Here is a 25,272-nt window from a genome sequence, read left to right on the forward strand (position 1 = left end):
GGCAGTTTAGGCGCCAAAACCTGATCTTTAGGCGCCAAAACCTGACCTTTTAGGTGCCAAAACTGGATGGGGAATGGCAGTTTAGGTGCCAAAACCTGACCTTTAGGCGCCAAAACCTGACCTTGCCCCAGGCGCAACTTGGTTTAGATCTGTCCCTGTACCTATTCATTCATTAGTTTCACTGAGAGCAGCCTAAGTTCACAGCTCTCTGCACTTTGTAATTGTATTGCTAACTGATTAAGAGGCATCTGGATTCTGGAAGTGGGTTGCTGTAGAGAGGCCGCAAGTTAAAGGGGTGCGGCTGTGCTAAACCTCATGAACACCCTACAGGCTGCGTACACGTGTCTGGAGTTTCAAGATGGTTGTCAGCCTTCCCAGTATCGTTCCATGGTACCCGCTCACCTGCTCTTCCACCTGCTGCTGTATAAAACTCTGGATGTCATGTATGTGAAATCTTCAATAAAACACCCACTGAGTTTAGCTAGTGGTGCCCACGTGACTCTCCCTAAGTATCTTGAACAATGCAAAGAGGACAGAGCACGGACAGCAATCCCTGAGAAGATCACAGCCTGCAGCTGTTGAGGTGGCCATCCATCCAGATCAACCATTAGGCAGATCCCTCTCAGATCGAATCTGATCAGCATGAAATCTATAAGAAATCAAGTGCAAGTGTCGAACCTTTAGAAATGTGCCACACACACACACAGCTCAGTGTTTTAAAGTCTAACCTCTCCGCCAGTGCAACTCAGGTATGGCCTCCTCCGGTGTTAGGTGTCACAGAGAGCGGTACCATCAACATGAGAAATAGAAATCCTGTACAAAGATGTACAAGCTGCACCATTAAATCATCTTTATTCAAAACACTTAGACAAAAGTCATTAAAACCATTTAAAAGTGTGCGTCGCACAACACAAACAGCCCTCCATACCACAACATAATGTGGGAGGAATACAATTAAAATAACAGTGCCTCGCCTCTCACCAATAAATAGTGACCCTTTAACTGCACATTCTCCGTCTGGGTTCAAAAAAGATCCTGGAGTGTATAGGACCCGGATCCAGGGGAAAGAATTAAAGTGCTAGTACATACGAATAATATCTTAACCAAATTTGTGAACAGTCATGAATAGTAATTGGTTCAAAGCTGTGCAGAACGGTTTGAATAAGGACAACAACTTTTTATATTGGTATGAGACCGATGATATTTGAACTTTCTCAGCCATTCTAACTGAACTTGTGAACTAAGAATTTATGATACCTCTGGGTCAATCCTAATCCCAGGTCTGTGAGCATGGAGTAAACAAGGATCCTTATCTTAGCTAACAACCTCTGACCCCATTTAGATGGTCTGTTTGAATTAAGGCATCTTAATGACATGTATTTATGCTTGAAAAAAATATCTGTTTTCCCTTTTGATGTTGCATGTATAAATGTAACGATCGGTATCAGCACGCAGAGAGAATCTGATTATTGGCGATCTGCAGTATCACCAAGAATGCAGATATATACCAGATTATTGATGATCTGCAGTATCACCGGTAATCCGATATATTGCTAACCTCTGGGCACCAGCAAAAGAACACAATAAAGACAGTAATATAAATTACAGAAGTGTGGAAATATCCACCACACGGCGATTCCTCAGAGGTGTGGTTACCTCTGAATGGGAACCCCGTGCGTGAGATCCTCTAACCAGGCAGAGTGAGGAATCTCGACCCCTAGCAGTAATCGTCTGCTTGGGGCAGTCGTCTCGGAGAGGCAAGCCTCAGAGATAACCCTCCAGTGGGAGACGTTCCACTGAAGGGAGAATGGTCAGACAGGCAGAGGTTCGGCAACAGAGATGACAGATAAAGTACAAAGACAGAAGGCTGATTCGGTATCCAAGGCAAGCAGGGTCTGGCAACAGTATATCAGATATGCGAGGTACCGAATCAGAAGACAGAGGAGTAGTCAGAAAAGCAATAAGTCATAACAGATATCAAACAATGCCTAGTCTGAGTGCGAGGTCCTTGGTCTCAGCACCCTGGAACTAGTCTGAATAATAACACAGATTAACAGTACAAGAAAACTGGCTAAGTGTGAATTCACAGGTCCATCTGGTTCTAACACACTGTAGGATCTGACTAAAGGTCTGAGTGCTTCCACGTAGTGATCGCAACGGCAGACAACCAGCAACTGACAAGCAAGCTGTATATATAGTTGCAGGACTCTGCCGCCCCGCCCGAACCACTCAGCCAATCAGGAGTCCAGCAGGAATCAGCTGATCATCCTGATCAGCTGACACATCTCCTGCTGGCATAAAGGTCCTGACTTCTGGCGCGCGCGCGTAGCCCTAAACCTGTGTGAACTAACAGGCTCAGCCACACCAGCTGCACGCTGCTGCGTGCAAACCGCCGCGCTGGACGCGGAATCAGCCGCCTGACTGTTGTTGCATGCGGCGGCTTTTCCGCATTCCGCTCTGCCGCCAGACACACGCTTCCGCATGTAAACCGCCGCACTGGACGCGGAATCAGCCGCCTGCTCAGTAGTACTCGCGGCGGCTTTTCCGCGATTTCTCACAATAAAGATGTCTGTACCACCAGCTTGCAAACTAACAGGATATAAGCCTGACGAAGGCTGCAAGGACGAAAGCTTGCTTATTTTTATTCATTTTTAGTTAGCCAATAAATGGTATCATCCTGATTTAAAACTTCTGGATAGTAAATAGGTATTAAGAGTTTGTATACACTCACAAACATATTAAATAGTTTTGATGGTGGATGCCACATATAGAGAAGAAGGATGTAGGGGGTGATATACATACATACTCCCAGGACAGGATACCATGTAGAGTCTTGAGCACAGCCCCTTACCCACAATCCTTTGCTCCTTACGAAGTGGTCACGTGGACCACGCCACGCGTGGAGAATTCAGCGTGCCTCCCTCCGCCCTCTACTTGCTGCTGTTTAAGACTCTACATGGGATCCTGTCCTGGGAGTATGTATATCACCCCCTGCATCCTTCTTCCCTATATGTGGCATCCATCATCAACACTATTTAATATGTTTGTCAGCATATACAAACTCTTAATACCTATTTACTATCCATGACTGTTCACGAATTTGGTTAAGATATTATTCGTATGTACTAGCACATTAATTCTTTCCCCTGGATCCGGGTCCTATACACTCCACGTTGGGATGTTTTTTGAACCCAGACGGAGATTGTGCAGTTAAAGGGTCACTATTTATTGATGAGGGGTGAGGCACTGTTATTTGAATTGTATTCCTCCCACATTATGTTGTGGTATGGGGGGCTGTTTGTGTTGTGCGATGCACACTTTTAAATGGTTTTAATGACTTTTTTCTAAGTGTTTTGAATAAAGATGATTTAATGGTACATTTTGGTGGTGCAGCCTATCTTTGTACAGGATTTCTATTTCTCATGTTGATTGGATCTCTTTGATCCTGGGGCTTGCACGCCACACTTTATTGGGAGTGCGGATTTATCCTCTTAAATAGAGAGCGGTACCATGTGACTCAACGTGTGTAGTGATGTCACACATGCGCCAGTGTCACATTTAACGGGCACTCAGAGTCGCTTTTTGCCGGCGGAGAGTTGAGACTTTGTACTGCACTCACACAAAGAATAAGCTTGGGGGAACAATGCCCGGGGTACTTCTGATCCATTGGTCCTTGCAAAATCGAACACCGTTACCGCCACGCATCTCATCGAGCCCTTGCAATTAAGATTTTTCTGCTATTCCCGATTAATTAATTCAACTGATTTCGGATGGAAAGATCAATCAGCCGGCCATGTTGTTGCACAAATCCTCTTCCGATTCAATAAAATTATTTCATCGGAAGGCCGCAACATTGGGTAATGTATGGGCACCTTTACTACATAGAATTTGCAATCTCTACAGTTTCCACAAATAAGGACAATGTAATGATTAGGAAGATTACCTTGTACATATAAGTGTTTCGGAATAGCTCACTGGAGTAACACGCAAAGCTAATGATTATCTCTAATAAGCTGCTCCGTTTGTCCAGCTCATGGGACCTATACAGAGACAAGGATTGTTTACCAGGAATTCTTCCCAGTGAACAGGATGTATTAAGAGTGGACTGTAATAAAGGAAGGAAGAAAGAACTGCAAACAGGTTCAAAAGACTTAATGATACCATTCTGTGATCGAGATGTGACTGATGTTTGTAACTCTTAATATTTCCCGCTGTCATTCAGCCAGGTGCTCAGATGTTTTTATGCTTTTCCATAATACATGCTACAATTGTTCTAAAATATCAGGTTAAAGCACAGATACAGTCACAACAGCTAATGTCAAATAAATCACTTTAACTGAACTCGGCCAGGAACCCCAGTGACTGTTATTCCTGCAGCACAAACCCCAGGGCATCAGGCTGTGATCTTCTCATAGGCCTGGTGCACACCAAAAACCGCTAGCAGATCCGCAAAATGCTAGCAGATTTTGAAACGCTTTTTCTTATTTTTCTGCAGCGTTTCAGCTAGCGTTTTGCGGTTTTGTGTAGCGTTTTTGGTGTAGTAGATTTCATGCATTGTTACAGTAAAGCTGTTACTGAACAGCTACTGTAACAAAAAACGCCTGGAAAACCGCTCTGAAGTGCCGTTTTTCAGAGCGGTTTACGGTTTTCCTATACTTAACATTGAGGCAGAAACGCATCCGCAATCCAAAATCTGCAGCAGCCCGGGAGTATGCGTTTCTGCAAAACGTCTCCCGCTCTGGTGTGCACCAGCCCATTGAAATACATTACCCTAGCGGATCCGCACCCGCAAGCGGATCGCAAACCGCAGCAGAACCGCTCTGGTGTGCACTAGGCCATACAGCTGAATGTGCCTCACCCTGAACAGCATAATAATGCTAAGCCCCGCAGTAGCAGCAGTTTAACCTAGTGACCTAGCCTGATGTTCATTTCTTCAGGTTATCTGCATCAGGTACGTGACAATTTTTAGCAGCAAAAGACTCATTTAACACAAAAACATAACATTTGGTATGCTGGTGCCTAAACTAAAATATGGTATGCAATGATCTGTGGCTGAAGTTGGGCTACAACATTTTTTCTGTTAGGAATTTAGAAATTGGTGATTGATGGAAATCTTCTGTTCTGGATGTGAGTAAGGGCCCTTTTCCACCTGCAATCGCTAGCGTTCATGCTGAACGCTAGCGATTGCTGAATCGCAAAACCGGCGATTCCCCCGACGTTTGCGGCCGCGATTTTGCTATGCTATGCACTGCATAGCAAAATCGCGGCAATTATCGCTCCGCCGCGCGTTCGCGTTCCCGACAAAAGCGAATCGCGGTAGTGGAAATGACCTACCGCGATTCCTATGTTAAAAAGAAAACCGTAGCGATTGTAAAATCGCTAGCGGTTTGCGGTTTTGCGATTCAGCCAGCGCAAACGCGCTGGTGGAAAAGGGCCCTAAAGGTTATCTGCTTCATGAACTAAGAAGTTTTTGTTTTTTAGCAGTTTTCATGTCAGTGAAGGGCAAGGGTTTTGAATAGAGGTCATTAGTGACAGCAGCTTTTGAGATAACCTTACTCCTAAGGGCTCGTTTCCATATACTCGCTTTTAGGGCTGCTCAAATCCGGAACCGGGAGACATCCGGATAGTTGCTATCCGGACATCTCCCAGTAAACGTGTGTGTGTGTGTGTGTGTGTGTGTGTGTGTGTGTGTGTGTGTGTGGTGTGAGGGGGGGGGTCAATCTTACCTGTCTGACGTCTTCTTCGTCCATCCCTCGGCGCCTCCCACGATGCGCTCCACGCGCATCACGTGTTTACAAACACTTCCTCCTTCAACCCGGAAGGAGGAAGTGTTTGTAATCACGTGACTGCCGCTTGGAGTGCATCGTGGGAGGCGCCGAGGGATGGATGAAGAAGATGTCAGAAAGGTAAGATTAGATGGCCAGGGAATACTATGGAGGGGGGGGGCACTAGGCTACCAGTGAATACTATGGAGGGATGGGGGGACTGCTAGCCAAGCTTGCATAAGGCCAGCGAGCCCACGATCAGGCCAGCCACCCACCCATCAGCATGCCAGACCGCGTGTATCAAAAACGGGGGCGCCTGGAAAAAAGGGCGCGGGGTATAGCCGAAATTTTAAGTTTTAATGCAAAAACATATTTTTCTTTTAAGGGGTTGTAAACGAAAATTTAGTGCTAAATAGGTTAAATAATCGGAAATGAAATGGCAAAATACCGTCCGATATTTACACTTGTATTAAGTATAGCAATACAATGGTATGTTTTACAGATATTTTACTGTAACTATACCAAACTGTAGGCTCACACAGATCTCTCCCTATCCCTAACCCCTAGACCCCTCTTTATTTAAATATATATAATTTAATACATTGTATATATTACATATATTGTGCTGTAACTATACCTAACCTTACTCTCACACAGAGCCCTCCCTGTACCTATTCCTAACCCCTAGGTGGTGCCTAACCCTAAGACCCCCCTGGTGGTGCCTAACCCTAAGACCCCCCCGGTTGGTGCCTAACCCTAAGACCCCCCTGGTGGTGCCTAACCCTAAGACCCCCCTGGTGGTGCCTAACCCTAAGACCCCCCTGGTGGTGCCTAACCCTAAGACCCCCCTAGTGGTGCCTAACCCTAAGACCCCCCTGGTGGTGCCTAACCCTAAGAGCCCCCCGTTTGGTTCCTAACCCTAAGACCCCCCTGGTGGTGCCTAACCCTAACCACCCCCTGATTGCGTATATTATACTGTAACTATACCTAACCCTCCCTGTACCGATCCCTAACCCCTAGACCCCCCTGGTAATGCCTAAACCTAACCATCCCCACTGCACAAACACCCTAAACACATATAAACAATAATATATTTAATCCTTAAAATACTTCTCTACAAATAACATGAATAAAATAATTTATATATTTGTAATAGAATAAATAGCTTTAAAATAGCCTTAAAATCACATATACATTAATATTATAAATAGAGAAAAGTATATATAAATATATACAATACAATAGATAGCCTTACAAGCATTAGAAATCTTAAAATAACAGTAACATTAAAAGCGATATTTTAATAACTATAATCAACGCATTATAAGTGTAAAAACAACCTTTAAATAACAGTAATATTAAAAGCAATATTTTAGTAACTATAATCAACGCATTATAAGTGTAAAAACAAAGTTAATACCAAAAGCGATGCATTTCTAATACAATAAGGTTGAAACCGGTATTTACGCATTATACATATGAAAACAAATTTTTAAATGATCAAAGAAGTGTAAACGAAAATTTAGTTGTTATACTTTTGTAAGCGAAATTTTTAAACCAAAAAAATAAGTAAAAACTGATATAAGCGAAATGTAAAAACGAAAAAATAAGTATAACACAAACTCAAAACGAACTTGTAAACGATATTTGTTATAAACCTTATTCTGTAAACGAAAACTTTTGTTAACACGATCCCTGTAACCGTTATTTCTCGGGCGCCCTTTTTTCCTGTCGGGCGCCGAATAGCCGATATTTTGCATTGCAGTCTATGACGGCGCCCTTTTTGTCCACTATCCCTGTGCACCCTTTTTTACTAGCACCTGCCAGACCGGCCAGCACAGCACAGAAACCAGGCCAACCAGCACAGCACAGAACACAAGCCTGGTAACTGACTAGCTATGTTTAAGGGACCCTGTCTATGTATGTGATAGACCACTGGTATGTTCATGCAAATTTGGCCTCACCCATGACCACACTCACATTCTTGTGCATGGCTGTGCCCATTTTTCAGAGGGTGCCCAAAAGTGCCCCGTTTTTTTTAGAATCCTAGCAACGCCTCTAGTTAGTGTTAGGCAACAGGTTAGAGGGAATGGTTTGTGTTAAACATGAAAGGGTGAGGGTGGGACCACAGGTATGCAGAGTAACAATTCAAGTTGGTGTTAGGTCCTGTGGGAGTTGGGTTAGTGTTAGGCATATCTTTGTTGTTATTGGTAGTATCGTTGTTAAAAATAATAGTTTTTCCACACCCAAGTCAGCCACATGTAATCCAAGGGGGTCACTAAGGAATTTGACCTAGGTAAAGAGGCCAGGTAAAGACTAGAGAAATGGTGGTGATAGTCAGTATTCCAAATTACATGCTAACCAGATTCTACATGGTACAGTTTATCTGTGCTGAAACCTAGCAATGCTCTCAGGCACCATTATATAATGAAAGGGGCACTACAGCGAAAAACTGTAAAATTTAAAATATAAGCAAACGTATACAAATAAGAAGTACATTTTTTCCAGAGTAAAATGAGCCATAAATTACTTTTCTCCTATGTTGCTGTCACTTACAGTAGGTAGTAGAAATCTGACAGAAGTGACAGGTTTTGGACTAGTCCAACTCTTTATAGAGGATTCTCATGGATATATTTATTTTCAAAAGCACTTAGTGAATGGCAGTTGCTCTGTCCAACTGCCAAAAAACTGTGTAAGGAGCAGGGAAGCTGGCCAGTATCATTGTTTAAATCCTTTTTCATTGATATCTTTATAAAGAATAAAAGCCTTGCTGAGAATCCCCTATGAAGAGATTGACTAGTCCAAAACCTGTCACTTCTGTCAGATTTCTACTACCTACTGTAAGTGACAGCAACATAGGAGAAAAGTAATTTATGGCTCATTTTACTCTGGAAAAAATGTACTTCTTATTTGTATATGTTTGCACATATTTTAAATTTTACAGTTTTTCGCTGTAGTGCCCCTTTAAGAGACAGGGCAGTTATAGAAGCAGCGTGTTAAACGTGACATTTTCACCCCAGTAATATGGAAGTTGTAAGGAAGTTGTGGTTTCACCCTGCAATTCGTGACCATATGAATTATGAAAACATACATAGTAATTCCATAACAATGAGAACTACATTACAGCACTTTGATATGTCTGTTGTAGGATCAAGTCACTATTTTGCTGAAGTTGACAAGCTGGTGTATAGATAAGCATTTTTGTCTTGTAGTAGGCCTGCACCCTGAGGATGAGTTAGGCTTGGCTTACACATAAATCTGTCCTGTCAGTCATGCATTCGTTTTCTATCAGTATTACCTGGCTGGATCGGAAATGTAGATATGTGTAAGCACACCCATAGAAACACATATAATGTGTGAACACACCCATAGAAACACATATAAAACTGATACAAAACTGATAGGACAGTACCGGATCAGAAATGTACAGATTTATGAGTGATTACTACGACTGTCAAAACTGACAGGACATAACAGAACTGGACACCATTTTACTGTATGTGTGTGAACCAAGCCTAAGGGGATATGGGGAAACGACTGAACCAGCTGAAGGGGCCCGTACGGAAACAGATCCGTTCAAATAGAAATCGGATCCGTTAGCAGAGAAGGATATTATGTTTTGCATGTGTTTTTTCCATATGTGAATTTTTGTGCTATTTTTATGCAAATTTTTGTATGCGTCTAGAAAAATGGGGTGCAAATAGCGCACATTGCGTACAGCTTAGAATTAGGCCAATCCAAATATGAGGTGTATTTTATTGGCCCAATTCTATGTTATGTACCATTTACATTAAATTTGTATGCATGTCAGAAACATTTGAATCTCATTGACTATCCCTGGTACTATGTTCAAAACCTACCACCATCTATACAATGTCTACATTGCTCTAAACATTCTCTCCCAGGTTGGTATCTTCCCATAACCCAAAAATACTGTACCGGACACTGATAAGATGAAAAGTCTTCTCTCCAGGATTAACTCTGCGTGTACATAACTGAGTGATGGCAAAAGAGACACTAATCACTGTCTGTGATCCTGTTTGGAGGACATGGTCTGATGACAGCAGTTCACTTTGCAAAAACTTCATGAAAATGAACTGGAATGGGTGTTTAATAAGAATGATGTATACCATTTTTAAATACTGTATGTTGTTCAAAAGTTATCAGCTGCAGAGTTTTTTTGTATTCCCTCAGCTGTCTGTCTAATCAGCACTCTGGCTACCTCCTGTGATTTATCAACTGCTATGTTAAAGGGTAAATACTTTGACAATAAAACATTAGTATAATAAACATTAAGGCCTCTTGCACAGTAGGACGTTGATGCAACGTTAAAGTCGCAACACAAATTACTGCTGCCGCTCAAATCCCCGGTGGCGTTAAGTGCTATTCCCCCTCCTGGTTGTAGCAACTCGGATGGAGATTTTATTTGGGGTCTGGTAAATACCAGATCCCTTAATTCCCCTTGCGTGGGGTGCGTAGCATAGCACTAGCGCTATGGCGGCGCCCAGCTTTGCCACTGAGCACCAAAATTACCTGCTTTGATCTGTGTTGCCTTAGCTGTTGGCAATGTAAGCTGCTTATAATGAGGCATGGCCCCGCATAGCTCCCAATTGTTTAAAATATTTCTTCATGTTACTATCAGTGTCATGGGAATAATATGTGTTATTTATGTGTAGATTCTTCCTCTAAAATAACATTATGGTTATGTGCGTCACCAGTGTAGATAACATGTCCAGAAGCAGTCAAAACTTTTATGACCAGAGCTTATAATGCTTTACTAGGCAATAACCTTTTTACTGTCTTTCGTAGCTAAATTAATTTCACACTATTTGTTTCCAGTGCATATTCAGTATGTTTGAGGTAGATTGTTTTACCAGACTGACATACTTGTGTTTTTTTTTATTATGATTGAGATTGTGCAGAAAGATGTAGATAAAATGCAGTTTATGAATGTTTTTTAATTCATAACATTTTGTGGAGAATCGGTACTATTGGATACTGGAGAATTCCTAAACCTGCAGCGTTTTCAATATGTAATTATTAATCAAAGTACAGCTAATGCGCTGCCATGTTAATTAATCTATTTAGATAATCCAATCAGAGATTAAGGCTAAGGGCATAATCCTTATTTTTAATACTTTTCATGCAATATTGTGGTAGGCTGGTAGCAGGAAAAGAGAGCGCCGGCGGCTAGTGGACGAAAAGGACGCCGCCATAGACTCTAATGCAATTATCATTAATACGGCGAAAAAAGCAGTAAAAAGGGCGCCCGATAATTCTCATTAACAACATTAGAACATTAAAGTTTTTGAAGTATGTTATTGTTTTAGAAGCTTGCAATGTTATAGTTTTTGTCATATTATTTTGTTTGTATGTACAGATTTTATGTTCTCAAAGATATTATCGTTTCTATGTGTGTAAGGGTGTTTCTGCAGGGGGAATGGTTAAGGTTAGGCACCACCAGGCCGGGTGGTAAGGAATAGGCACCACCCAGGGTGTGGTTAGGGTTAGGCAACACTGGGGGAGTGGTTAGGGTTAGGCCCCACCAGGGGGGTGGTTAGTTTTAGGCACCACCAGGGGAGTAGGGTTGGGTTAAGCTGTATTGTTGAATTACGTAACCATTTTTATGTTAATATATTTTCGTTATCAACTCTCGTCTGTTTTAAAACGGTATTTATCATTAACACATTTTGTTAATGATGTTTATCGTTATTGAGATTTCGTTATCCAGCTGGGCCCTTTTTTTTTCAGGCGCCTTTTTTTCATGCAAGCAATATTATACATTTTAAATAATATTATACTGTAATCCTTGCTTATATAGTACCGTGTTGTGGCCATATACTGCTTAAAGTAGACAAGTCCAAAGTTTGGCCCAGGGTGGTGGCCCCCAAAGCACTCTACAACTTTTAATTCCATGGCCGTAGCTGTGGTGCTGCATGCAAGGGCCAGCAGCAGTAACAGCCACTAATTAGCAGAGAGGACACAGATCCACGGCAAGGACACAGATCTGCAGAGGTATGCACATTCTGGCCACACTTGCCCATGTAAATCTGTACCTGTGAACAGAACAAGATGGGGCCAAGCGCACTTTGCACATTGTAGGGGGGCACACAACCATCACTGCTCAGCTGTGTTACTTATATTATACCTGGTTGAGCAACATGGGTGACAGAATGTACTGTATTCGAATAGAGATCAAAGATTTATATATCTAAAGTGGTGCTTTGGACTCACTAGCGCTACTTCCAGTCAGTCACAGGACTAGGGGAGGAGGTTTTACTATAAATGAAATACCTTAAAACTATTACTGTTTTTTTAATGATAAAACAGTCATGCCCAACCCATACTGCTTCCGCTCCAGCAGGAGGGGGCACAATGCATTTCCTTTCCTTGACTTATACTCGAGTCAATCAGTTTTCCCTGTTTTTTTTTTTCTTTTTTCTTTTTAAAGCAAAAGTTGGAGTGGTCGGCTCATATCAGAGTATGTAAATTATATTTCTGGCAAAACGTTAAATGGGATTACATCAATTAATTCATATTATTCATTATACAGCCTCAAATAATGACCATTCTTTTTGGAACATTTGTACCCAAAACAAGCCCTGCTGTTTTAGAAGAAGTTAATGCTTGGTGTGATTTGCCTTCTTAAAACTGAAGAAAACTTGCAATAATTCAGCTTTAAGTGAACATTTGTGGTTACCCACAATGCACCAATACTGAATATGCCAACTGCAGCTTACTAACTTTTTCCCCCTTTTTTTTTTTAGGTGCATCATGGACCTACACAGGTAAGTAGACATTGCTGTTTCTATTTGAAATGTTATACTTTATCTATTGTGTTTCAGTTAAAGGTCTGTTTTATGAACAGTTACCCTGCCACTTCTTCCACCAACAGAAATGCACAAGGGCATAACCATCAAACCTTGGGGACCCCCTGTAAAAGCTCCCTGGTGGCCCCCCTCCATAAGTACCACCTCTCCCGCCCCTTCTCCCCATATTCTTTCTATCCACCTTCCCATGAACAAATATGACATCATACATCAGGATAATTCAATGCATACTTTGAAGACTTTGTGGAAGCACTGCTGCCCAAATGCACAAACACTGTTACATACAGGCAGTGGCTAAACTACAGTCACCAGTGACAGCAAAGTAATCTTGAGAATTAGGTATCCAGAGTCTCTGAGAAATGAAAAGGTTAGACAATGAAACCTTCTAAGATCTGTCAAAAAGTAACTCATCGGTTTCTGCTGGACCAGATTATTGGCATGGGCGTAACTAGACTTAATAGGGCTCCCCTGCAAAATTGATAGCATGGGGCCCCCTTGGTCCCCAAACCACATGCAGGTCACGTGATCGGGAGCCGGCGAATGGCAGCCGAGAGTGTTCTGCTGTGAAGCAGCAATTGAAAGCAGGAAAAAATTACACATGCTCCTGCACACAGTTTTTGTGAGCGAACAGAGAGGGTTTTTGCTAATTGGCTGCACTTGCGGGTGGGGAGAGGGAGGTGGAAGGGCCCCCAAAGCCTCTGGGCCCCCCTGCGATGGCAGGAGTCACAGGGGTGATTGCTACGCCCATGATTATTGATAAGCACAGACATTGTGTTCATTTTCTAAACTCAGAAAATCTTGATCACAGATTCTGCAAATATTGACTGGATATTATTTTAATTGTCTGCTATTGGGTTGCAAAATAGCATTCTTTCTGGTTCCTGTAGTCAATTCCCTCTCTTAACCACTTAAGCCCAACTGGACGAGATTTCTCGTCCAGTTGGGCTGCGCGCACTCCCGCGGGTCGCGCGCGCTCCCGCGGGCCCCCCCGTGCGCGCCCCCGCTGCTGCCCGTTAGCCCACCGATCAGTGAAAGGGATTATAAATCCCTTTCGCTGATCGGACCCCCCCGGAGAAAAGCCGACAGCGTCTCTTCAGACGCTGCGGCTTTTCTGAGCTCTGGGCTCCTTTCTTCTGCCTGGGAGCGAGATCGATCGCTCCCAGGACTTTTTGATTCTGGCCATCTTGTGGCCAAATAGCAAATTGCACCTAAAAAGAAAAAAAAATTACAAATAAACATATAAATATATAAAAAAAAACCCTGATTACCTCCCACACCAAAAAATACCCACATACAAGTTTACATTAAAAAAAAATAAAATTACAATAATAAAAAAAAAAAAAAAACATAAATAGTTACCTAAGGGTCTGAACTTTTTAAATATTCATGTCAAAGGAGTATATCAATATGATTTAATAAATTATGGGCTTCTAAACAGTGATGGACGCAAAACGGAAAAAATGCACCTTTATTTCCAAATAAAATATTGTCGCCATACATTGTGATAGGGACATAATTTTAACGGTGAAATACCCGGGGCATATGGGCAAATACAATACGTGAGTTTTAATTATGGAGGCATGTATTATTTTAAAACTATAATTGCTGAAAACTGAGAAATAATGAATTTTTTCCATTTTTCCTGTTAAAATGCATTTACAGTAAAGTGGCTCTTAGCAAAATATACCACCCACAGAAAGCCTAATTGGTGGCGAAAAAAACAAGATATAGATCAATTCATTGTGATGAGTAGTGATAAAGTTATTGGCAAATGAATGGGGGGTGAAAGTTGCTCGGATGTAAAAAAATGTCAACCCTTCGGGCTTAAGTGGTTAAACATGCCCGTGGTCCTACTAGATTTTTTTCCATTCGGGTCCTTCTGTCAATAACATCCACTATCTCATAATCTCTCCTTTCCTTCTCCAGAAACCAATGTAACTTTGTGGAACACCAATTTCCTTCTTTGGTCCTTTAGTAAAGACCAGATCAGAGCAATGCACTGTTAGCTTCACATTTTAGTGTTTTCTTCTGCCTACGCAATGCTCTGTACCTGTTATTTGCTGCACCTTTTATAAGTCCTATGAGCTTACATAAACCAGAACACAGATTGTTAAATTGAGAAGGGAATAGAGAAGACCACCACAGACAGATGTTTTCTCTGCTAAGATCACACAGCTGTTTTATGTAGGGCACATTTTAGTCCACAAAAATAGAGTTTGGATCTGCTTTTATCTCTGCGTGGCTTATGCTGTGAGAAGCAGAGAGGTAGCAGAACATGAGACACTGTCCATACATTCTCAAGTTACTGTTTGTGACCAGACAAGCTGATTAGCTACAGAAGCTTTGCTGGACACAAAAAGGATCTGTGCTCTGGGTACAATACTTTTAGAGCTGTGCTTGAAACTGGGCTTTAAAGGAGTACTATGATGAAAAAAAAAACCTTTTAAAATACATTTGTATACATACAGATACAGGGGCGTATCTGAGGCATACAGTAAAAACCGGCGCCAGGGGAAAAATGGCGCATGGTTTTGAACAACGATATTTAGCGTTTTAATGTGCTTGTGTTCCAAACGCAATTCTTCGTTTTGCGTTTTGCTTAAAAAAGTTTTTTTGCACAAGAAGATACAGCGACAGTCTCCCCAGGCTGCCTGTGGTGTGGTGGAGTGGGAGAGTGCATTGCCCGGCTGCCTGCGGTGGGGCGGGAGGAGGCAATGGCTGCCCGGGGAAAAGTAGCAGATCTGCGCAGGGAGTGGGGGCCATCTCCCACCCTCTGTTCCTCACCTCGGGAGCCCCTTCCTTTTAATGACAGTCAGCGCAGCGGAAGATACAGCCGTCAGCTGATCAATCACCTCCCCAGGCTCCGGTTTTCAGCAAACGTTAGAGCTGCAGGTCTACGCTGTTCTCTCTGCAATTGCTGATTACACGGAATCAGGAAGTAGTGTAATCAGCATTGCAGGGAGAAGAAACAGCGTACACCGTCACCTGCAGCTCTAACGTTTGCTGAAGACCGGAGCCTGGGGAGGTGATTGATCAGCTGTATCTTCCGCTGCGCTGACTGCCATTAAAAGGAGGGGGCTCCCGAGGTGAGGAACAGAGGGTGGGAGATGGCCCCCACTCCCTGCGCACATCTGCTACTTTTCCCCGGGCAGCTATTGCCTCCTCCCTCCCCACCGCAGGCAGCCGGGTAATGCACTCCACAGGCAGCCATCCAGCAACGATGCCACCTGAAAACGGTATATTACGTTTTCGGTACATTTGAATGGCGCGCCAGAAAGTAGCTGCAGAGCTATGCGCCAGATTTTCCTGCTTCGGTATCTGAGTAATATAGTGCCTATGGCAAACACTGAAATTGCGCCCCCACCCTCCTCGGTTAGAGCCCCCTTCCCCTCTAAAAACAGCATCCTTTATCGCGTATATGTGTTATGGTTGCCTGTGTGTTTTGGCTCAGGATATTGCTGAGGTTACTTTTTTGGAGATAGCGCTTCTTATTCCCTCTCTGTCCTGTTTTCTAACACCAAGCAAAGTGTGCCATACATGCATAATTTAAGTAGCCATGTTCCCCAGATAACAGCATTAATCTGATCTAGGTCTGAGTGACAGGGAGGCATGGGGGCAGGCATGGCTGTGCAGCACAGGGGCAGGATTGGCGCCCATGCTGCTGTGGCGCCCCTGGCACAAGTCATGCCTGCACCCCTCTAGATACGCCTCTGTGCAGATAACATGCAAGTCTGCTCCAGAGTAAATGCATTGCAAACTGCTTTATTATTATGGAGCTGTCACTTAGTAAGTGTTTTTAATCTGATGTTTTTCACCTGTTACTGACAGATTGTGGACTAGTCCATCTCCTCGTGTGAGGGATTCTCAGGGTTTTCCTTATTTTCAAAAGCACTTACCAAACTGTAGCTGCACAGTCCAACTGCCAGAGTAATGTGTGAGTGAGGAGGCTGACTACAGCAGAACCTGCAGTGTTATGACAAATTTAGTGTAGGTGTTGTGGGGAACAGGTTCTGTACATAGTTTTTATTTTTTTCCAAAAGCTGTCCCTCTTCAAAACGTGGGAGATATGAAGGGGTAGCAGGGGTGAGACTGCAATGTCCTCACCCCTCCCCCATGGCATGGACTGTGGAACTGTTGGTGACACATAACTACACTACTGGTGGCGAGAGGGAGTGTGCAGGCGTGCATCAAAAAAGGGCGCCTGGAAATAAGGGCGCGGGATATAGCCGAAATTATAAGTTGTAATGTAAAACAATATTTTTCGTTTATAGCTTATAAATGAAAATCTAGTGCTAAATAGGTTGAATAAACGGAAATGAAACGGCAAAATACGGTCTATAACAAAAAAACAAAATCGGAAATGAAACGTCAAATAGCGTCTATAACAAAAAACGATATTTACACTTGTATTAAGCATAGTAATACAATGGTAGATTTTACAGGTATTTTACTGCAATTATACCTAACTGTAGGCTCGCACAGATCTCTCCCTATCCCTAACCCCTAGACCTCTCCCCCCCCTTTGTGTAAATATACATAATTTAATAAATTGTATATATTACAAATATTGTACTGTAACTATACCTAACCCTACTCTCACACAGAACCCTCCCTGTACCTATTCCTAACCCTAAGATCCCCCTGGTGGTGCCTAACCCTAAGACCTTCCTGGTGGTGGCTAACCCTAAGACCCCCCTGATGGTGCCTAACCCTAAGACCCCCCTGGTGGTGCCTAACCCTAAGACCCCCCTGGTGGTGCCTAACCCTAAGACCTCCCTGGTGGTGCCTAACCCTAAGACCCCCCTGGTGGTGCCTAACCCTAAGACCCCCCTGGTGGTGCCTAACCCTAAGACCCCCCTGGTGGTGCCTAACCCTAAGACCTTCCTGGTGGTGCCTAACCCTAAGACCCCCCTGATGGTGCCTAACCCTAAGACACCCCTGGTGGTGCCTAACTCTAAAAACCCCCTGGTGGTGCCTAACCCTAAGACCTCCCTGGTGGTGCCTTACCCTAAATCTCCCCTGGTGGTGCCTAACCCTAACCACCCACCTGGTGGTGCCTAAACCTAACCATCCCCCAATAATATATTTAATCCTTAAAATACTTCACTATAAATAACATGAATATAATAATTTATATATTTCTAATAGAATAAATAGCCTTAAAATCACGTACACATTAATATTATAAATAGAAAAAGGTATATATATATATATATATATATATATATATATACACACACATATATACATACAGTATATAATAGAATAAATAACCTTACAATCACGTACACATTAAAAATCTTAAAATAGTGGTAATATTTAAATATTTAAATGGATATATATTAGTAAGTTAATACATCTGAAAACTATAATCGACAATTATAAGTCTAAAAAACAAAGTTAATACCAAAAGCGATGTATTTCTAATAGAATAAGGTTGAAAACGATATTTAAGCATTTTACGTATGGAATCGAATTTTAAAATGATAAAATAAGTGTAAACGAAAATTTACTTGTTACAGTCCTGAAAGCGAAATTTAAAAATGAAAAAATGAGTAAAACCTCCTATAAGCGAAATTTTAAAACAAAAAAATAAGTAAAACCTCCTATAAGCGAAATTTAAAAACGAAAAAATAAGTAAAACACAAAGTCAAAACGAATTTGTAAACGATATTTGAAATAAACCTTATTCTGTAAACGAAAACTTTTGTTAACACGATCCCTGCAACCGCTATTTTTCGTGCGCCCAAATTTTCTGTTGGTCACCCAATAGCCGATATTTTGCATTGCAGTCTATGGCGGCGCCCTTTTTGTCTATTAGCCATATGTGCCCTTTTTTTACTGCTTCCGTGTGCAGGCTGTTCATAGTGTAGAACTGGCCAGTGCTGACAGCTGACATCCTGATCAATGAGATGCAAATATTTCCAAGTTCATGCAGGATTATGTAAATTTTGTTTGCAAGTTTATGCAACTTTAAAATGGACCAATCAAGTCCCATCAAGTTTTAACTTGATTAGTCCATTTTCAAGCTGCATATACAGTGGGATGAGAAAGTTTGGGCAACCTTGTTAATCGTCATGATTTTTCTGTATAAATCGTTAGTTGTTACGATGAAAAATGTCAGTTAAATATATCATATAGGAGAAACACACAGTGATATTTGAGAAGTGACCAAAAGTTTATTGGATTTACAGAAAGTGCACAATAATGGTTTAAATAAAATTAGGCAGGTGCATAAATTTGGGCACTGTCATTTTATTGATTTCAAAGCCTTTAGAACTAATTATTGGAACTCAAATTGGCTTGGTAAGCTCAGTCACCCCTGACCTACATACATAGGTGAATCCTGTAGTATTTAAAGGGAAGATGCACGTGGCAGGCAGGACGTGCCCTCGACGCTGCTCTGGAGGTTCCCGGGCTTCTTCGGTGGCGCACCCGACCGGGCCAGGCCGGCTTCCAGGTCGAGCTCTTGTGCACTCCAACGTGTGTCTTATGCGGGCGCACTGACATCATCGGGCGTCTTCCAGGCTGTACTGCGCAGGCGCAGGACTACTGCGCCTGTGCAGTACAGCCCAGAGGACGTCCGATGACGTCAGTGCGCCCGCGTGAGACGCACGTTGGAGCGCACAAGAGCCCGACCTGGAAACCGGCCTGACCAGGTCGGGTGCGTGACCGGAGAAGACCGGGAGCCTCCGGAGCGGCATCGAGGGCACGTCCTGCCTGCCATGGGCTGGAGGAAGCCCCAGGTAAGTGGATTTGTATTTTTTTTTTTTACCGTGAACCCTCCCTTTAAGGGGGTCAATTGTAAGTTTCCTTCCTCTTTTAATTTTCTCTGAAGAGTAGCAACATGGGGGTCTCAAAACAACTCTTAAATGACCCGAAGACAAAGATTGTTCATCATCATGGTTTAGGGGAAGGACACAGAAAGCTGTCTGTTTCCACAGTTAGGAACATATTGAGGAAATGGAAGACCAAAGGCTCAGTTCAAGTTAAGGCTCGAAGTCGCATACAAAGAAAAATCTTGAACAGACAGTAGCAATGAATAGTGAGAACAGTCAGAGTCAACCCACAGACCTGCAACAAAGACCTACAACATCACCTTGCTGCACTACAACATCACCTTGCTGCAGATGGAGTCACTGTGCATCGTTCAACCATTCGGCGCACCATGCTGTAAGTGAAAGTGATGTAGAGGAAGCCTTTTCTCCACCCACAGCACAAACAGAGCCGCTTGAGGTATGCTAAAGCGCATTTGGACAAGTCAGCTTCATTTTGGAACAACGTGCTGTGGACTGATGAAACTAAAATTGAGTTATTTGGGCATATGCATGGAGGAAACAGAACATAGCCCTCCAAGAAGAACACCTGCTACCTACAGTAAAATATAGTGATGGATCCATCATGCTGTGGGGCTGTGTGGCCAGTGCAGGGACTAGGAATCTTGTCAAAATTGAGGGATGCATGGATTCCACTCAATATCAGCAGATTCTGTAGACCAATGTCCAGGAATAAGTGACAAAGCTGAAGCTGCGCCTGGGCTGGATCTTTCAACAAGACAACAACCCTAAACACTGTTCAAAATCCACTAAGGCATTCATGCAGAGGAACAAGTACAATGTTCTGTAATGGCCATCTCAGTCTCCAGACCTGAATATAACTGAAAATCTGTGGTGTGAGTTAAAGAGAGCTGTCCATGCTTGGAAGCCATCTAACCAGAATTAACTAGAGCTGTTTTGTAGAGAGGAATGGTCCAAAATACCTTCATCCAGAAGCCAGACTCTTATTGGAACCTACAAGAAGCGTTTAAAGGCTGTAATTTCTGCAAAGGGAGGAACTACTAAATATTGATTTCATTTCTTTTTTGTGGTGCCCAAATGTATGCACCTGCCTAATTTGTTTAAACAATTATTGCGCACTTTCTGTAAATCCAATAAACTTAATTTCACTTCTCAAATATCACTGTGTGTATCTGCTATATGATATATTTAACTGACATTTTTTATCATGACAACCAACGATTTATACAGGAAAATCATGACGATTAACAAGGTTGCCCAAACGTTCGCATCCCACTGTATTTGCATACAAAATTCACATGGTCCTCACATAATATAATGAATCATCCCTAATCCTGAACCTTACATTTAAATGCACTTTTGTTATGTATTTGCAACTCTATGAAATGCAGTTCTTAAAAAAAATTAACAACAACTAAGGTAGGACTTTAGAACTACTAAATTATTCATGTTAAGTTAACATACATTATAAAATTAATAATCATTAACTAAATTGTGGTTTTCCATATCATATTGATCAGCTATTGTCTCCGTGTCTCTCTCTACTCCTCCTATCTCCATTTTAGCCAAAAATCTCTCTGTCCTATGATAGGAGTCGGACTCTGCTCTATTCTGGGCCAGGCCTATTATTAGGACACCCTTGTGATGGTGAACTGTGAAGAGCAGGGCAGCATTTCCTGGGCCAATTATAGCATTGTTGAGAGTGCAACTTCAACAGGTTCATCAGAGGGATAACTGAGCCTTTATCAGGACAGTTTCTATGGATTCAGTGCTGTGGGATTATTTGCTGACAGCACATTAACATAGAGACAAAAGGTTTCATTGAAATGCAAACAGATCTGTTTTTACATTGCAAGTCCCTTTTTGTTCCACCTCATTATAAACAATGCAGCAATTGGAGAGGCTATAAAATGGTTTTGTGAGGTTGTGAAAGTGAAAGTGATGATTGTATTGATATCCTTTATTGGAGGCCTTTAGCCCTTTTCCTGAATTCCAAGGACAGGGAATAAGATTACACTGTCCCAAGTCACAACAGGATTCCATGACATAAACAAGGGCAAAGCTACTACTATTTGCACTGGGATCTCTGAGGCAACTTATTACATTTCCCTGGGCATTAAATGGTAATAATGTTTGTAATTTTGACCTTCTTAACCACTTGAGGTGGTTAACCACCCCGAGTGACCGAGCCATTTTTTACAATTTGCCACTTCACAACTTTAATGTTTCATTGCTCGGTTATAAGCTGCCTGAAAAGAGGTGTTTAAAGATAAACTGCAATCAAATCAAATCAAATAAAAAATAGCTTTATTGGCATGACCAAGCTTCAATACAGGCATTGCTAAAGCAGGGGGAATGAGGGACATGGGATGGTGTGGGGGTGCAGTGAGTTAGCAGTTCGTGAACATTTGGGGGGGGGGGGGGAGTTTACAGTTCATTTATGCTCCTCTCAGTCTGTGGCATGCTGTGACATAGTGTGCAGCGATTGTCACTGTGGATTTCTCTTCTCCTAATAGAATGCAGTGTTTTCTCTCATCCTCTAATGTGTGAAAGTCTGGAAATGGTTCCATTAGTTTCTTAAAGAAGGTTTTCCTGATAGCGGTATATTTGGGGCAGTGCAGCAGGAAGTGATTTTCATCCTCGAGGGTCTTCTGCTCACAGTGTTGGCACAGTCTCTCCACCCTGGGTTTGTATGTCTGTCTGAGTCTTCCAGACTCTATTTCGAGGTTGTGAGTACTCAGTCTGAAGATGCTCAGGATTTTCCTCTCTTGAGGGTTTTGGAGCTTTTCCAGGTATGGGGCTATTTTATATTCTCTCTGTAGGGACTGGTATATGGTTAGCTTTTGTGACTGTTTTATTTAATTCCTCCATTTATCTACATAGTCCTCTTTGCTCTTGGCTGTGGTGTGCTTTATCTGGGCTCTTGATTGGACTTGTGGGTCTGAGTTTGGAGGGACCAGAGAGTTGGCAACTTCTTTCAGGGCACATGGCTTTTCTTGGTCTTCATTGTGCAGCATGGCTTTGTAGTAGGGGTGAGTCGGGGCTGCTGCTCTGTAGGTGGGCCCAGAAGGACAACACTCTCTTCTGTATCTCAAGCAGTAGTGGGAATCTACCCAGCTCAGCTCGGCAGGCATTGTTTGAGGTGCTCCGATGGACATGGAGAAGGTGTTTGCAGAATTCCAGGTGGAATATTTCTGGGGGGCTAGATTACCATTTTGATTGATCTGGGTAGGTGTTAGGGCCCCATATTTCACTTCCATAGAGTAGGATTGGGGTGATGACACTGTAAAAGACTTTCAGCCAGACCTTCACTGCTGGTTTGAGGTGGTACAGTTCTTTCCTGATGGCATAGAACGTTCTGCAAGTTTTGGCTTTCAGGGCCTCTATGGCTGATTTAAGACTTCCAGATTGGTTAATTTCCAGACCAAGGTAGGTATATTTATCAATTTTGCTGATATCACAGTCATTTAGTGTAAAGGATGGGCTCTGGGCTGACCTTGTGTTTTTCCTCTGGAACACCATGGTTTTAGTTTTCTTCAGATTAATGGGGAGTGCCCATGTTGTGCTGAATTTCTCCAGGATTTCTAGGCTGTCTTGTAGACCTTCTTTAGATGGTGATAGCAGTAAGAGGTCATCTGCCTACAGTAGGAATTTCACTGTTGTGTCATGCAGGGTGAGTCCTGGTGCTGGTGAGGCCTCTAGGGCTGAGGCTAATTTGTTGATGTATAAGTTGAAAAGTGTTGGAGGCTGCAACCCGGCCCTCTTGACGAAAAAAGGTGTTCTTTTCCCATTCACAGATGTAACTTGTGAGATACCTTAAGGGATAACATGCAGTGCCTCATGGGAATTCATGGCATAACTGTACGGAGCTGACAAATTCAAACAGGCTCAATTTGCCTCGATTTCCTGTGTTTGTGGTGATGTTTGTAGTTATGTAGTTAACTTTGATGTGGGAAAAACAAAGCCCCAGAACACAAACATATGCAAAAGGGAGGTGGGGGGCAGATGCACTCCTCCAGCATATGACTGAGGTGCAATCACAGTCAGTTCACCAGAGCACCAGCAGGCCAGGTATCTGTATTGTGCAAAGACCCGAACACTCAAAAAATAATTGTAAAAATAGCTTTTACTTCATCCAGTAAGTGCGAAATGCGGTTCAAAATAGTGACAATCCAGCAGGTGTCTGTTGCTGTTTATTCTGAAAGACACATGGATTGGACTTTGTTGATTACCGGACTCACTAGCTACCACAGTATATCACTGGTATATCCAGTGATGTTGGCACAATTGGTAGACTTTGGTTACAGCGCTGTGTAATATGTTGGCACTTTATAAATATAATAAATAAATAAATAATAAAAATACTGAGTCGGTTACTATCTTTTTGCCATATAACCTGCTGGATTGTCAATATTTTGAATCGCATGTAAACTTACTGGATGAAGTAAAAGCTACTTTTACAGTTATTTTTCAGTGCTGCTCAGATACCGCTTTTCAAAATCCGGATCCGATTCGGATCCGGATACCCAGATATCCGATCCGGGTCGGATATCCAATTTCAAAACTTTCCAAACCGGATCCGGATCGGATATCCGGCCTCAGTATCCAGGGTATCCTGCCTGATTCGGACATCTGGATAGAAAAACCGGAAGTGGCCTTTAAATTGCTTTAAAAATGTTTTTTAGGGTAAATGAGGCATGTATCATCATCATTTTTTAATGGGAAACACTAATTGATGATGTGGGGACTTAAAATCCCCCCCCTCCCAAAAAAAATGGCTTTTAATTAACATCAGGCCTAGGTTCCAGACAGCGGTCATGCAGCCCACATTGTGTCCAAAGTCCAACCGCACACCTGGGACATGACAGTTTTCAGCTCAGACACCTCCAAAAAATTATACAGCAATTGTGTTTTGGGTTAAATATAGGTGGTATCAGCACAACAGCAGTGGCCTGTGGCACGTTGGCAGTGGGAGCAGCAAAGGCAGCAGGAGCAGGGCAATGCAGCAGCAGGTGTAACGTGTGCTAGGAGCATGCCAGACGTGGCACTTGGCACGTGGCACGTATCAAGTGGCACTTGGCACGTATCACTTGGCACGTGTCACATGGCACTTGGCACGTGTTACTTGGCAAGTGCCACGTGCAAGTGAAACGTGACACGTGCCAAGTGCCAAGTGACATGTGACACATGCCAAGTGCCACATGCCAAGTGCCACGTGCTAAGTGCCACGTGACACATGCCAAGTGCCACATGCCAAGTGCCACGTGACACATGCCAAGTGCCACGTGACATGTGCCAAGTGCCACGTGCAAAGTGACACGTGTCAAGTGCCGAGTGACAGTCAGACAGCAGAGGAGAAGACACTAGTGCACACTAACTGTCACACTGGCACTGCTCACAGCACAGCAGTTCTGTAGAAAGCTAACACAGTAGTACTACTACTCTAACAACTACTAGCACTGACTGCAGTACTACAGTACTAACTACACTATAACACAGTAATCCTATTCCCTAATCCCTAACCTAAACTGTAGCTAGCTAAGGCTAATAGTTGGCCAGCAGGCAGCAGCTGGCCTGGTCTGTGCACAGCACACACACAGACACATAGCAGCTGCAGCAGCCCTGAGCACACACTCTAACTGTCACACAATGAAATCCAGCTAAATAACAATACATCAATAGTGTAGTGATAGTGAAGGGGTTAATCACTGTACAGCTTTAGGTTTATCACTGTGTAAACACTTGCTAGGCCAGCAGCACTAGAGCATATCTCTCAGTGAGCATTCACAAAGTATTCGGATTTGGGCCCAGGTATCCGGAATCTGAATCCGGCCGGATAGCTGAAAAATGGTCGGATATCCGGTATCCGGATGAGCAGCA

At 42.8% G+C, this 25,272-nt stretch overlaps 2 protein-coding genes across 8 annotated transcripts in view; one reads left to right on the forward strand and one right to left on the reverse strand.

The window, feature by feature from the left end:
- Positions 1-25,272, reverse strand: part of LOC137532689 (T-lymphocyte surface antigen Ly-9-like) — an 883,190-nt gene that overhangs the window by 844,139 nt on the left and 13,779 nt on the right. The gene's annotated exons all lie outside the window — the stretch shown is intronic.
- Positions 1-25,272, forward strand: part of CA14 (carbonic anhydrase 14) — a 180,821-nt gene that overhangs the window by 26,715 nt on the left and 128,834 nt on the right. For both annotated transcript variants that reach the window (XM_068253513.1, XM_068253514.1), the window contains exon 2: positions 12,533-12,553. In XM_068253513.1, the coding sequence (XP_068109614.1) occupies positions 12,533-12,553 (21 nt within the window). The remainder of the gene's footprint in view (positions 1-12,532; positions 12,554-25,272) is intronic.

The sequence above is a fragment of the Hyperolius riggenbachi genome, chromosome 9 (genome assembly GCF_040937935.1).
Source record: "Hyperolius riggenbachi isolate aHypRig1 chromosome 9, aHypRig1.pri, whole genome shotgun sequence".
Taxonomy (NCBI): Eukaryota; Metazoa; Chordata; class Amphibia; order Anura; family Hyperoliidae; genus Hyperolius; species Hyperolius riggenbachi.